Genomic DNA, 15,020 nt, shown 5'->3' on the forward strand with positions numbered 1-15,020 from the left:
AGTAACTTTTATGTTCTATACCCCAGTGAAGAAATACGCGTCTTGAATAAGAAAAAGGGCTTGAATAAGAAAAAGGTGCACCATCCTGGGCACCAAAGCGTTACCGATATGATTCCTGGTTGGGGCACAGACCCAGACTGTGGGCTCAATTCCTGGAGGGCAGTGAGCGAGAGGTAGCTGGTTGATGCTTTTTTCTCACATCAATGTTTCTCTCTCTGTTTCCCTCTTCCTTCTTCTCTCTCTAAAAAAAAATCAATTTTTAAAACACTTTTTAAAAAAGCCACATAACTCATAACAGGGTGGGGCAAAAGTAGGGTTACAGTTATTCATATGGAAAATAATACAGTAGTTAATAAATAATAATACAAGAATAAACCTTTTTGTACTCACAACTGTAAACCTACTTTTGCCCCATGCTGCATGTGGTACATAAGGATAGGGCTTCAGCGGACCCCAACCTTTCAGACCTCATGGACCACCAGTGGTCTGCTGCCCACTGTTTGGAGACTGTTGCCCTAAATGAAATTGTAAGTGGAAACATGCAATGGATTTAAAAAATAGTACTTTCTGGACAAATAAGGCTTATCCCAAAAATGTAGGGATACCTCAATATCAGAATATTGATTCAAAATATGAACATTTTAAAGAATAAGAAATATCTCAGTATATACAGAAAAAATACTCAAAATTCAACAGCTATTTGTAATTTTTTTTTAAGTTGTAAGCAAAAAAGAAATTGAATAGTCACTTCTTCACTCCAAAATCAGCACCAAACTATTAAATACTGAATTAAAGATCTTGGATAATAAATAAGACAAGGAAAGGAGAGAAATATTAGAATTATAAGAAGAGCCAAACTGTCTTTACATAATATACCCAACACAATCTGATAGCCAAAACTAATTTTAGAAAAGTCAGCAAGGTTTCAGGTTACCAAAACCAACAATATTCAAATACAACTAGATTTTGTATGCAGTAATAACTTAGAAAATGTAGCAAACATTAACCCTTAAAATAGCAACAAACTGCACAAAATATAAGGGAATAACCCTAATTAAAAAATGTATAAGGTTCTTATGGAGAAGATTACAAACTTTCACTATAGGACATAGAAGAAAACATGAATTGAGAGAGATGAAATGGAAGGGAGTATTCCATAGCTTTACTAAAAAGAGCCAGTTTACTCAAAATTAATACATTTAATGCAACCTCACTTAATACTACTAGAGAATTTATCATTAAATTTTGCAAACTAATCTTGAAATTCATACTGAGTACTACAAATGCAACGTAAGTCAAAACCATTTTGAAGATCCCAGCAAAGAGGGACCAAGCATTAAGACTTACTGTAATTTCAGAAATGTTACCGTATAACAGCAATGGAAGAGAACCCGCAGGCCCACAGCATGGAACGTGACTGGCTCAGGCCCAGAGATGGCCACACACCCATGGGGATTTGGCATCTGATGGAGGTGGCTTTTGAAATGGAGGCAGGAAAGGCCTATGCTCATATAAGAAAAATAATCAACAAAACTGGGTTTTTAGCTCACACATAAAAATTCTAGACAAATTAAAGGTCCGATTTTAAAGTCTATTTTTATATGTATTTTAAAAGTAAGAAGATATTGGCATGCATCTTAATTGCATCCTGGACCCCCACCTTCTCCAATAAAACAATACCACCATAAAGCCATAAAAGAGGGGACTGATAAACTTGGTTATAGCGAAATGGAAGGTGGAGGTGGAGGTGAGTGAGGGGTTTCTAATAACAAAAAATACACAATATTAAAAAGAAAAACTAAATATCAAGGGAAATTGTTTGCAACTTGTATTCAAGACTGGTGCTCAGAATCTATAAATAGCTCCTAAAAAACAATAAGAAGACAACAGAAAAATGGGTGAAGGATGCATAAAGAAGCAGTTTATAAAAAACACAGACAATAAATATAAAGAAGTATAATCAACTTCAGCTATAACCAAGGGAAAACAAATAATAAATATCATTTTTCAGCCAAGAGACTAGAAAACTATTGATATAATAAATTAGAGGTTTAGTGCACAGATTCGAGAGGGGGGCAGGCCAGGCTGAGAGACCCACGGGTGCACGATCAGGGCTGGGGAGGGATCAAGGGAGGGCTTTAGGGCATATGTGGCCCATCTTGCTCACTCCCAATTGACCAGACCCCAGCAGCAAGCTAACCTACTGGTTGGAGCATCTGCCCCCTGGTTGTCAGTGCACATCACAGTGACTGGTTGAATGGTTAAACGAATGGTTGGACACTTAGCATATTAGGCTTTTATGGTGTAGGAAAGGATTTGAAGATATCATGAAGCATGGTGACATTCTGAGAACGTATACTGGTGCAGCCACACCAAAGGGCAATTTGGCAGATCTACTATCCCAAAATTCCTCTCCTAAATGTTTACCTAGAGAAACCCCATCTGCACACACTACACATTACCATGATAGTACAACTGTGTTCACCCCAACTGTGATAATCAACAACTAGAAACTACTCAAATGCCCCACAGGGGAGTGGCTACAATACCTGAATGTATATGATAGACGTTAACATCATACATATTCTAGTTCTTAAAAACATGTGCCCTAGCCCATTTGCCTCAGTGGGTAGAGCGTTGCCCTACAGACTGAAAGGTACTGGGTTCGATTCTGGTCAAGGGCATATGCCTGGGTTGCAGGCTCGATCCTCCGTGGGGGCTGTGCAGGAGGCAGACAATCTCTCATCATTGATGTTTCTATCTCCCTCTCCCTCTCCCTTCCTTTCTGAAATCAATAAAAAACATTAAAAAAAATGTTGAGTTAAAAAGTTGTGGTGTGATATGCACAATACCTATTCATGTAATAACACACATCGTTATATTTTTTATGGATATAAATGTGTCTCGTGCAAAAATCAGGGGTGATGGTCAAGCTGCCTCACTGGATATCACCTGCTGCCATGCATCACTAGTGCTCAGAACAGAACGCGAGGCTGTGGCTGCGGGATGGTCTGGGACGGGCCTCCCCGCTAGCTTGATTCTCCCATGTGCGTGTCAAAGTGTCCACAGCACAGACTGCTTAAGGTTCCCTGAAAAATAAGCTCCTCTTGGTTTTATCCCCTTTCTTATAGGGTTCTGGCCAGCTGCCTGGTATAGCCAAGGGCCTCACGCATGCATGATTTATTCATTCAATATACACTTGTCAACATACATGTATTAAGTTCCTACTACAAGCCAGGTTTTGTTTAGGGCAGGGAGGACAGTGAATCTTAGTCCTTAAGGAATTTAGTCTATTCAGGGAGCAAGTAGGAGGAAGATGACACTGCATTGTGGTCAGAGCATGAGGTGTCACGGGAGCACGGAGGACGGGCACCTGCATTGGGGATGAGTGTTGCAAAGCTAAGCCAGTGCTCTTAAAGCCTCGGAGGAAGAGAGATACCAAATTGGAAGTGCGGAATTCTCACATTCCAAGTGGAAAGACAAGTGCCCAGAGATTAAATACATTTCCCAAGGTCAAGCACAGAAGCATCTGAATAGCTAAGTACTCAATCTTGCCTTAGCAACAGGCATCCTTCATAAACACCAGTGCCCTTAGGTACACAGATGCCCCTCAATTAGACTGGGATGAAGAGGAGCGGGCACATTTCTTTCTCTATCTCCCTCCCTCCCTCCCTCTTTTCCTTTCTCTTCTCCGTGTTTGTTGCCATAACCCAGTGGCCTCCTAAGGCGGGTTTTTATAGTATTTGTCATGTGGGAATCTTCAAGGCCACTGGGAAAATGATGGAGGAGGGGAATGGGGGGTGGGGGGGGGGTCGCTTCCATTCAGTAGTTGGAAAAGCCTAGACTTGAAGTTTATTCAGAATCTTCTGTTTGACGGAGTCTCGGCCATATTTCCTCAGTCAGGAAACTGAGCGCATTGCATTCGCTTTTCCTCAAAGCTGACTTCCCGGACTCGTACTCTGTGGCACTGCAGGAGGCAATCCGCAGGGGAGGAAGAGCCCCCAAAATGCCTGGCTCTGTTTGTGTACGTGTGTGTGTCTGTGTCTATGTATATATGTGTGTCTGCATGTGTGTCTTTGTATGTTTATCTGTGTGTTTGTGTCTTTGTATACATGTGTATCTGTATGTGTGTCTTTGTATGTCTATCTCTGTGTGTCTGTATATGTGTCTTTGAGTATATCTGAGTGTCTGTGTGTCTATATGTGTCTACATGTGTGTTGGTGTGTATCTATGTATGCATGTGTGTCTGTAGCATGTAAATATATGTATTTGTGTGTGTGTGTGTGTGTGCTTCAGTGTGTATGTTTGTGTATGTGTGTATGTCTGTCTGACTCTGGAGGAAATGGTTCCATTTTTCCACCTGAGGATTTCTTTCCTCGCTGGGAAACGCAGAGAGTCTAACTCCCTATCTGCTTCAGGAAAGCCGTGCTGCTCTAACGAGACCAGCTGAAGGCCCTTCTTGAGACGGAAACACACACAGGGCCTGAGAGACTGACAAGAACAGCGCGGCAGATGGCCCACAGACATGCCGCCTTCTGAGGAAGCTCAAGGCTAACACAGTGGCGGGGAGAGAACCAGCCGGCATTTCCCAGGGAGCAACCTGAACTGGCAACAAGCCCACTGTGTGCAACAGACCGAACAGAGCGGTGCCCATGTATCCTGTGACCCCCTGGGAGCCTAGGCACTGGCAGCGAGTGCACCCTGAGTGCTCCTGGCCATGCCCGAGGCGGCACACTCCGCACAGCTCCCCTCACGGTGCCTCTGACCACAGCTGCGCTTCACTGCTGCTTACCCTTCCCTCTTATCTCACACTTAGTCTTCACAGGACTGCCTATTTATAGTGCGACTTTTAGCAGAGCTGTCAACTTCCCAGGTAGCGGATGAATGGGTTACAGCAGGAAAACAAGGCCTCACTTCATGGCAACTTGAAGTATTTATTTTCCATAGATCTGAGCAGGATTCCTCCTGGCCTAGCACTGTGAGGCCATTAGGGGCAGAGTAAGCCTCTGGATGCCCTCGAACTGCATCTATTGAAAACGTGCAGGTTCATCAATGTTGACATGGTTTTATGTCCAAGAAACTCACCAAAAGCAAGAGAATACTTCCATCACCCCCTAAAGTTTCCTTGTGGCTCTTTAACTCTTGCTCTTTCTCCTCTCTCCCCTCTCCCCTCCCCTCCCCCCCCCCCCCCCCCCCCGACACACACACCACAATTTGATATGCCACAATTTGTATATCCATCACTTCCTGATATACATTGGGGTTGTTTCCAGTTTTTGACGTTAAGGAAAAAAAAATACAATAACCATTTGTGGAAGAGTCTGTGTAGACATATATTGTAGTTTATCTTGGGTAAACCCCTGAGGGTGGAATGGCTAGATCATCTGATAAATGGATGTCTAATTTTTTAATGAACCTCTGAACTCTTCTCCAAAGTGGATGAACCGTTTCGCTCTCACCAACAGTACATGAGAGCTGTCGATTCGCCCACACTTTTGCTTTTCTTAATTCGGGCACTCCAGTGGGTAGGTAGTGGTCGCTTATAATTTGTACTGCCCAGATGATGAATAACGTTGAGCATTTTCTCAGGTGCTTATTTGCCATTCATTTATCTTTTGTCTTATGAACTGTCTGTACTAATCATTTACCAGTCTTCTTATTAGGTTCTTTGTCTTCTTTTTAAGCTGTTCCTTATACATCCTGGATACAAGTCCTTTGTCTGATACGTGGGTGCTGGCTATGCTGTCCGGTCATTTTCCTAATGGCCTCTGGGAAAAACAAAGCCTTTCATTTTGATGAAGTTCAATTCTTATGATTCATACGTTTGGAACTGGATCCCACAAACCTTTGGTTAACCCAAGGTTACAAAGACTTTCTCCTTTTCTTTTCTTTTAGAAATTTTAGACCTTTAGGTTTTACATTGATCTTTATGACCCATCTTGAGTTAATTCGGATATAAGGGTGGATGTCCACCTTGTCCATATGGTTACCCAGGTCCAGCTGCTCTGGCACCACTCCCTGTAGAGCTTTCTCTGTCCTCCACTGAGCTGCCCTGGCACCTGAGTTGGAAACCGGTCGGCCAGATATGTACAGACCTATTTCTGGGCTCTCTCTGCCTTGAACACTCTCAGCCAATAATAGCCGGCTTCCCTCAGTGCTCAGCTCTCTTCTGCTTGGTAGCTGGTAGGTCCAAGCTTGTCTCAAAGATGAATAAAGAGGTCAGTCTTGCTTAAGTGCCGGGATTATTCTGTTGGCGGTAACAAGGGTGGAACGCCACCGACAGTCTGACCAGGTTTCCCCCTTTTGGTGCACGGTGCTGGGAGAGGTTGGCTGGGGATGTGGAGGACCCTGACTGGGTGTGATTGTTCTGTGTGTGTGTGTGTGTGTGTGTGTGTGTGTGTTTAAAGTACTTGTCAGCACAGGTCCTGGATTAAATTCAGAATTATGCTTGAGAGCGTGTCACACTGGAAGACAAATCTCTCTGTTGCTGATGGTGCACCGGAATTTAGAAGTTATTACTCAAGAAGGAGCTTACAGCATTGCCGACTCTGAGCTGAGTCTGTGCAGGCATATATTTTAGTTTCTCTTGGGTAAACCCCTGAGGGTGGAATGGCTAGATCATCTGATAAATGGATGTTTAGCTTTTTAATGAACAGCGTCCCTGAAGTCACTTCTCGGGCTGTTCAGTACAGTCTAAGCTTCCAGAACTAAAGGTACCAAAAGGTCCACCAACTTCTCTAGTCCAATAATATCAGCCAACACTTACCCAGGAGTTATGTGCTAATAAGCACGTTACTTACATCTCCTTATTTTGTTTGCTTACCAATCCTACAAAAAAGGTGCGTAAGGCAGAAAAAGGCGGAGCAACCTGCCCCAGTTCTCCAGTTAGGAAGCCAGAGTTGAGATGTGTCCCTGACTTCAGCCTCGCGTCCTTAGCCCACATTGCAATGCTCTGGGCACTGAAGGGACCTCAGAAACTCACTGAGATGGTCCGAGAACCAGCTTTTCCATCTGTGATGATAAATAATAGGTAAGATTCTGACCAGTTACTGAAGGCATGGCTCTGTCTCAGTGTGGGGGGGCGGGGCAACCTCACGCAGTTGCTTTAGCAGCTCTGTGACATGCAGTGCAATGTTCCGTTTCGCTTTCACCTTCCCCACAAACACATGTGCACATACGCATGTAACAAATGACCTTAAAAGGGATTAACATATATTTTTCTAGAGGTAAACTTAAAGGGTTAATATGTGAGGCCTATATTAGCATGGTGCATGTAGCTTGAACGCAAATTAAATCACATGAGAGACCTTACTTTTGCATTTAAATCCCTATATATCTTGTCCAGGGTGAGGCAAAAGTAAGTTTACAGTTGTCAGGGCATGAAACACAGAGTATATTCTAGTGTTATTATTATTTATTAATTATTGGCTTATTGTCCATAGGAACAAATGTAAACCTACTCTTGCCCTAACCCTGAATAGGAAACCATGGCAACAGCAGCATCTCCATTTCCTGGTTCATAAATCAGCTGCCTTATATAAACACTGTGAAAATATTTCTTTTATTTTGTAAACATATTTCTTTTCTCAGCATTTGTAAGGAGAAAGGGGAAGAAGAATCAGAGTGCAGGTGACACTTCTCACCCCGAGAACAAAGCAGTCAAAGACACACTTCAGTATGACATCGTGCCCAGAAAACTTAAACAGATTCACCCATCAAGTTGCAAAGGAAAAAATAATTCTTATTACAACAGTTGTTAAATGGATGGAGAATAATAGATGTCAACAACAGACTGGCTCACTCTGCTACCAATGTCAGCCCATTTCTCTTTACCTAAAAGACTTCTTATTTTAAAAAGAGTCAAAAATCTATGGCGAGGAACACAGACCCCAGGACAGGCTCAATTATGTTAAGTCTTTTCATCTTGCCCAGCGCTTCTCTCCACCAAGGAATTCACACTCTGCAATGAGCTCTTCAGGGCTCCCAACATGCTGTGCCCACTCTCTCCACTGCCCGGCTTCCCTGTAAACCCGTGAAGAGGGGGCACAGGAGGGAGTGATGGGAAAGAAGAAGGATCTTACCACTTCTGGGAGCAGCTTAATTGAGAGGTCGTGGATGGCTTTGATCACTATACACATGGACGACAGAAGGAAGATCACCCCCAAGATGACACAGGCTCTGCAAAGAAACAAAACATGGAGACACTTAACTGGGAGGACTCCACCTGCCCATTTACACAATGGCAGTGACAATGACCCAACCCGAGGCACTGGGACCCAGCCATGATTTGCCACATTCCCACTAGAACCACCCACAGTCTCAGAATTGATAGGAAATCATTTCTAAGAAAATGATTCAGAATTTTATCACCAAAGTCAACCCTATGGAGAAGAGACTCTGACATCCTACATCATCCCACAGCTTCCCATGAATGCTGGCATGGAAGAATCTCCACGGCCATGAAATCCACACCACTCACCTTCCACACCCCACCTGGCAACCCAGTTCATGCCTCCTCCAGCCAGAGGGGGCAGAGTTCAATAGCAAAGGGCGGAGGCTCTAGCATGCGACATACCAAGCTCTACCATTTAACATGTTGCTTGATCTTGATCAAGCTACTTAACTTCTTTTAACCTCTATTTTTCTCACCTGCCGAATGGGAATATTTCTACCTGAAGATGGAATCAGATAATGCATGTAGGGGTGTCGAACTCAATCAGAGAAGGGGCCAAAATCTAAAATCCAGCCTAAATCGCGGGCCGAATGGTTTACTGAATAGTCATAAACGACAATGTCATAAACTGACAGCGGAGTGCAGTGATGACAGCGCGGTGCGGGCCACATTGCAAGGCCTGGCGGGCTGGATTTGGCCCGCGGGCCTTGTGTTTGACACATGTGATAGAGCATAAAAAAGTAAACCACGAATGCTGAGTTAAACAGAAAAACAAAAGCTCACCTCAGATGTCTCTCTCTGGTGATCAGACACCTTTGAATTACAGAGTATTTATGGCAAATGGAGGAATTTTGGGGAAAGAAATGAGGGGAAATAAGTTAGGATGAGGTCCACTAAGACTCCCAGCATAGGTGAGGAAGGAGGAAGTTAGGGATGAGGCCAAGGGCGGGGTGTGGGAAGGGCAGGGAAGTCTATGGGGCTCAGGTTCCTAGGAGCTGTCTCTGGCACCCAGACACAACAACTCACAGGAGAAAGAAAGATGGGATTTGAAAGTAAGTATGAGGAAATGATAGAAATAAGGGTCAAAATGCCAAATTAAAATGAAAAGATAGAGGAGAGAGGAATAAACATGTTCCCTAGACCTGGATAGCAGGTCAATACGCTGTTTGGCTTCTCCTTGGCAGGCTTCTCATCCACACTCCAGCTGTAGGTTTTATTCTTCCAACGACACAGATGGAAAGAAGGCCTCATTGCTGGCCGGGGTGAACCACAAGAGAGCACCGAGATGTAGAAAAGGTAATGACTGGGCTGGGTGGGGGCTTGGACAGACTGGCCCAGAATGAGTGGGTGAAGGGGCTGCAGTGGAGAGGAGAGCAGTACAGGGACGAGGTAGGCCTGCCGGAGGCCCTTTAGTAAGGAGATACTGGGACAAGACCAGGGATCCCCAGGGGTCGGTGGATCACTGCTCTCCAGGCACTGGCCCGAGTCCCAGCTGTGCCCCTGGGGAAGACGGTGATGGGCCAGCTGTGCCCAACACTCGACATGACCATTTCTACCCACAAGCAAATGGGACCCTGAGAGGTTCCATTACAGGACAGGAGCCTACAGTCAGGGTAGGCTTCCAAGATAAGGTTTGTGGTGTGGGGTTTTTCACTCCATTCAAAAACCCCCCGAGTGACTAGCAGAGACTGATCCCCCCTCTCCGATAAATCCAACCACCAACTCAGTGCTTCTCAACCCCGGCGGCACCCTAAACTCACCAAGGGCTTTTCCTGACAGTTGCCCAGAGACTGCCCCAGTTCAATTTTGTCAGAATCTTGGGGAGGGAGGGGGTGAGATTTGTTTGAAAGCTCCCCAGGCAAGTCCCCTGTGCATCAGGGCTGAGGGTCCCTGCCCAGAGACAGGTGAGGCCCTGTCCTTAGGGAGCTTCCATGTGGGCAAAAAGCCAGGGAGGGAGTGGCCATGCCCACGGGTGAGCAAAGAAAAGGCCCCAATGGCCCCGCCAGACCTGCCGTGTCTCTGTGTGCGGAGCAGCTTTCTCCCCAGGATGGGGTAGGGCAGCCCCCACTTGGGTGCCAGACCTTCTACAGTCTGTCCCAACTCCCCTGAGAAGCGTCCATCACACACCCCTTGGGTGGAGAAGTGGGGGGAGAGGAACAAAGGTCTGAGCTTCCTGCCGAGAGGACACGGCGATGCCACAGGAATCTGTCCCTCCGGTCACTGCAGGCAGCTCCATAACAGGCTAAGTGGGATTGCATTTTGTTCACATGACTTAAGGAGACATGTACTGAGAGTGCAATGGTCTCCTTATATAATATCTTGCTTATATATTTTTAATCAAAACTACATTGCAAATCCCTTAAGGGCAGGAAGCCTGTCTTCAGATCAGTGTCTACAGCAGCAGGCAGCAGTGCCGTGTGCATCCGAGAGCTGAGGTCACCGTTCACTGATGAAGTCATCACTAGTGGCGTGCACAGCTCCCCCCACTTACGGCTTACCAATACTGCAGGAGGTGGGCGGGGAGGCGGGGGGAGAAAACACTAAGTCAGACTGTTTGCTTCTGGAACAGCCCACATTGTCAACCAACTCTGAAGTGTAATGGACATAAAAAGAAATGATGATTTGGTTTATTAAGGTTGAATTATACAAAACTGCCATCATATTTTCTTCATGAATATACCCATGAATAGGCCAAGAAATGTTTTTAAAACCTATTTCCATCTTTTTTTAAAATGTGGTTCGAATTAAAACCCACAGCCACCCTCCCTCCCCCCGGCTAGGAGCCGGAGTGCGGCAGCCCCGCAGCCTGAAGCAGCTATTATTAGCAGAGGGCGTGAGGCTATTTTCTGACATTTTATTAATAATGTATTGTGTTTACACGGCAGCTTTCTCCCCAGGCACTCAAGCTCCGTACGCCACTCAATAATGCTCCAGAGGCCCCTCCCCAGGTGGGGTTTTGTCTTTCTGCTGTTTCATAGACTGGGAGGGAGAGGTATGTTTCAACATAAGTAAGTAATCAAGTGGGGGAGTCAAGGACTAGCAAGCTGCCCAAGGTCACCCAAGGAGAATGGCGTCAACGCAGATAGAGAAGCCAGGTCTCCTGACACACACACCCCCGCCCCCCCATGGCCATGCCTGGTTGATCACCGGCCCACAGGAGGCTCTGGACACCCACCTCACATCCTCACACCCCTGGCGACCCCGGACTGCCCGGTCTCCAGGCTGCAGCAGAGACTTGGGTCAGGAGCAAACACCGCTGCTTCCTGGTTCAGGGGCTCAGGGGCTCAGGGGTTGGGGGTTGGGGAGTTGGGGGAGCGGCGAGGTAACACTCCACCAGCACACCTGGCCTTCACCGGGAGGAACCCGGTCAGCGGAATGAGCACAGCCTCCTCCTCTCTCCTGCCCAAACCCCAGCGGAGGAAAACTGAAGTCAGAAAGAGGTAAATAAACTATTGTAATTCAAGATAATCTCCAGTCAACCCAGACTGAAGCCGAATTTAAATTCCCACAGGACCAGTGACTGCCAAAGTGTAGGCCACAGGTCGGCAGCATCAACGTCACCTGGGAACTTGTTAGAAGAGCAAATTCTGGAATTCACCCTAACCCCTTGAGCCAGAAACTCTGGAAATGGCCCAGTGACCTGTGTTTTACTGGGTTTTACTAAGCCCTTCAGGTGATCCTGAGGGACACTCAAGTCTGAGTCTGTATTAGTGTTACCACTGACACATTGATTAGCTGAACGGCTAGTAAAGTCTACAGAAATGGTTAAAGCCATTGGCACCTCTGCAAAGACCACAAATTGCTAACTGTGTGCAGCATGACAAACCTCTGGATAACCTTGCAAGTAAGCATTCATTTTTGCCTCTGAAATTCTAAGAGCAAAACCTATGGACAGATACTCTCAGGTCCAAAATGATGTAAGGTTATGAACTGTGGGTATAAAGGCCTGTGGTTCACATCAGTAAAGCCTGAGTCTTATACCAAATCTGGTTTATTTCCCAGAGAGAAACTGCTTCTAATCATCCCCTAAATCACATCAGACCTAAAACACAGTAGTTTGGCAATTAACCAATATAATCTACAGCCTAAATTGTAAATGTTTTATTTATCATCTTTCACCGGGAGGAACCCGGTCAGCGGAATGAGCACAGCCTCCGGTGTGCAAAGCATTTGTAATCCAGAACACTGTCAAGTGTAAAATAATGAAAAATAAAAGCCAAATGGTGAGTATACACAGTACTTAGGATGCACAATTTCTAATGCTGTTTTATCCCAGTTGGGTCCTGCTTCACTCCATGTACTCTGCCATCTACACTAATAAAAGAGAAAGATGCAAATTGGCTGTACCTTCGGGACACCTACCAGCCAATCAGGAGTGATTATGCAAATTAACCCAACAACGATGGTGTGTTAATTTGCATACACAGGCCATGAGCAGTGGGTGCGGGGGATGGGGACGGGGACATGCAGGCATTACGCACCGCTTCAGCCACTCCAAGCCTCTGGGCATTGTAAGAAATCACAAGTGCCTTCATAAGGCTGGAGTGAAGGTTCCGGGAAGCTGAGGAGAAAGGTGAGCAAGGACCAATCCTGAAGCACCCCATGTGCTAAGTTGTAAAACTTTCTTAGGAGAACCATACAGAGCCCCTGATGGCTTTGACAATGATGCAGTAAGATGATTAGATTTGTATTTCAACAGCTGACTCAGGCAATATCTGTCATGAACATCTAGGCCTAACCTGCATCCACTCCCCCTTTCATAGATAATGAGCCTTGATTCAATTACCATATTTCCCGGTGTATAAGATGACTTTTGAAACGAAAAAAAGCCTGCTCAGATTGGCCAGAGTCAGGGACGTGGTCTATTAAAAAAAGAACTGGTGTTGCCTCGGAAGTGGGGGGTAGTCTTATACAGCGAATATAGGCCTAAACCTATGTTTTAACTGTAAAATTAGGGGGGTCGTCTTATACACCGGAAAATACGGTATCAGCCTTGATTCAGCTTTCATGCCTCACTTGGGCTGATGGGATATTCTTCCCCTGGACTTTGAATCCAAGATGAGTGATAATAAGAACTGGACCCAGAGAGATGACTCAACCCACAGCAGGGATGGCTGGCAGGCCGAGCTCACTGGGACCGGAGCAGAGTGGTTGGCCAATGTCCTTTGGAGTAGCTGAGCTTCCTCTATGTCAGTTAGCTTCTTGGACCAGAGTCAAGCTTCAGGCCTTCAAGCACAGTGCTCTTCCAGAACATTCTGTTGGTTGTAAGAGATTCACAGAACTAAGATGAAAGGAGACGGGGAAAGATGCCACCTGTTGATGGCAACGTGACAGGATGAGCTCGGAAGAGAGCACACAGGAGGACGTCATAGCCGTAGTCGGCCATCTTCAGAAAACTCCATCTGCCGCTGTGACAAGGAGTCCCAAGATCGCCAGCCACCAACGAGGCTAGCATCCTTTGTGCCTGGAGCCTGTCTCACACGGGGTCTAGGTCCCATGCTGCAGAGGACAAGATGCCAGAAGAAAAAGGGAGGATAACTCCCAGGAGGCCTGTGGTAGATACATCACTGTGCATAACCATTTTATCTTAACTGCACATTCTGATCCTGGCCTGGTACTTTTCAGCACCTTGGTGTAGAGGAGGACACCTTCTGCCCACCATCAGGCTTGGAGGTGTGATGTACTCCTGCCAATAGAATGTGAGTGGAGATGACAGACACCTTACACTCCTGAACAGAGCTCTTCCTGGTTGGCTTAGCCTCATCTCAGTCCGGTTGCCACAGGAACCACGATCCTCAGAGAGGTGCTATTCCTTTAGCCCAAGACTTGGAATAAGAACTCATGCAGTACAAGAGGCTCTGGCAAACCTCAGCTTAAGAGGAAAACAACTGAGAAATTAATGGTTGTGCTGTAAGTCATAGAGATTCAGGGGATGTTTGTTATAGCAGCAAAGCTGAAAGATACAAGGTTCTTAGAAGAGAATCATCTATGGCAGTGGCAGCCAAAGGCTGTCTCACAAAAGCAGCACCTGGAATCAGAGCAGGGGGCTGCCTGTTTGAGGACCACTGTGAAACACCTGTTTGATCACAATGTTATTATGGAAAAGAGGAATTGCCCAGTTTTAGTCCATCCAGAAAATCAGGCAACCCTGATGTCAAAGATATGTACAGGAAGGCACTCCTGGGATAAATATTCTTATTGAATTAAAAAGATATACGAGATCAGATCCTCCTGTGACCTCTGGAACTCCCACCTGTGTTGGAGGCATCAGACACCAACCCACTGCCTGCCTCCGGGGGAAACAAAAAGCCCTGCACCTTCAGGACATGCTTGTCGGCATGACTTCCTTAATTGACTCTTTTCTTTCCTCCCATCGCTAAAGAAACCCTCTGTCATTTCCTTGGTAACCTAACCTCCAGTGTCTCTAACCTGCTGATGACAGTCCTTAAAGTAATTGGCTTAAATTGTTCATTCTCTTTGATCCACTTATGGGAATCTATCCCCAAAGAAAAAGCTTTTTGCAGGAGAATGTTCACCGCAGCATTAATTATACCTAAAAGTGGGGAAGTTAAGTGTGCCACAAAAGGAGTGTTGAAGTAACTGTGACACATCAATTCAGTAGACTACAGGGTGCCATTTAAAATTGCTTTTCTCAATGACATAAAAGTGTCAGAAAGGAAATAGTAAGTGAAGAAGCAGGATATAAAATGGTGTACACAGATTAAAAATATGTAAAAACAAATCCAAACCCAGGGAGACATTTTTTGCAGGAAATACACAAAACTAATAATGGTAAGAATATGAACTTCTTGCCGGGACCAGTTTGGCTCAATGGATAGAGCGTCGG

At 45.5% G+C, this 15,020-nt stretch overlaps 1 protein-coding gene across 1 annotated transcript in view; it reads right to left on the minus strand.

Moving 5' to 3' along the window:
• TMEM163 (transmembrane protein 163) overlaps positions 1–15,020 on the minus strand; it is a 192,720-nt gene that overhangs the window by 23,728 nt on the left and 153,972 nt on the right. Inside the window, exon 5 of the mRNA XM_084892271.1 lies at positions 8,082–8,178. Within this exon, the coding sequence (XP_084748397.1) occupies positions 8,082–8,178 (97 nt within the window). The remainder of the gene's footprint in view (positions 1–8,081; positions 8,179–15,020) is intronic.

Source organism: Pipistrellus hanaki (assembly GCF_964339955.1).
Source record: "Pipistrellus hanaki genome assembly, chromosome: 8".
Lineage (NCBI taxonomy): Eukaryota > Metazoa > Chordata > Mammalia > Chiroptera > Vespertilionidae > Pipistrellus > Pipistrellus hanaki.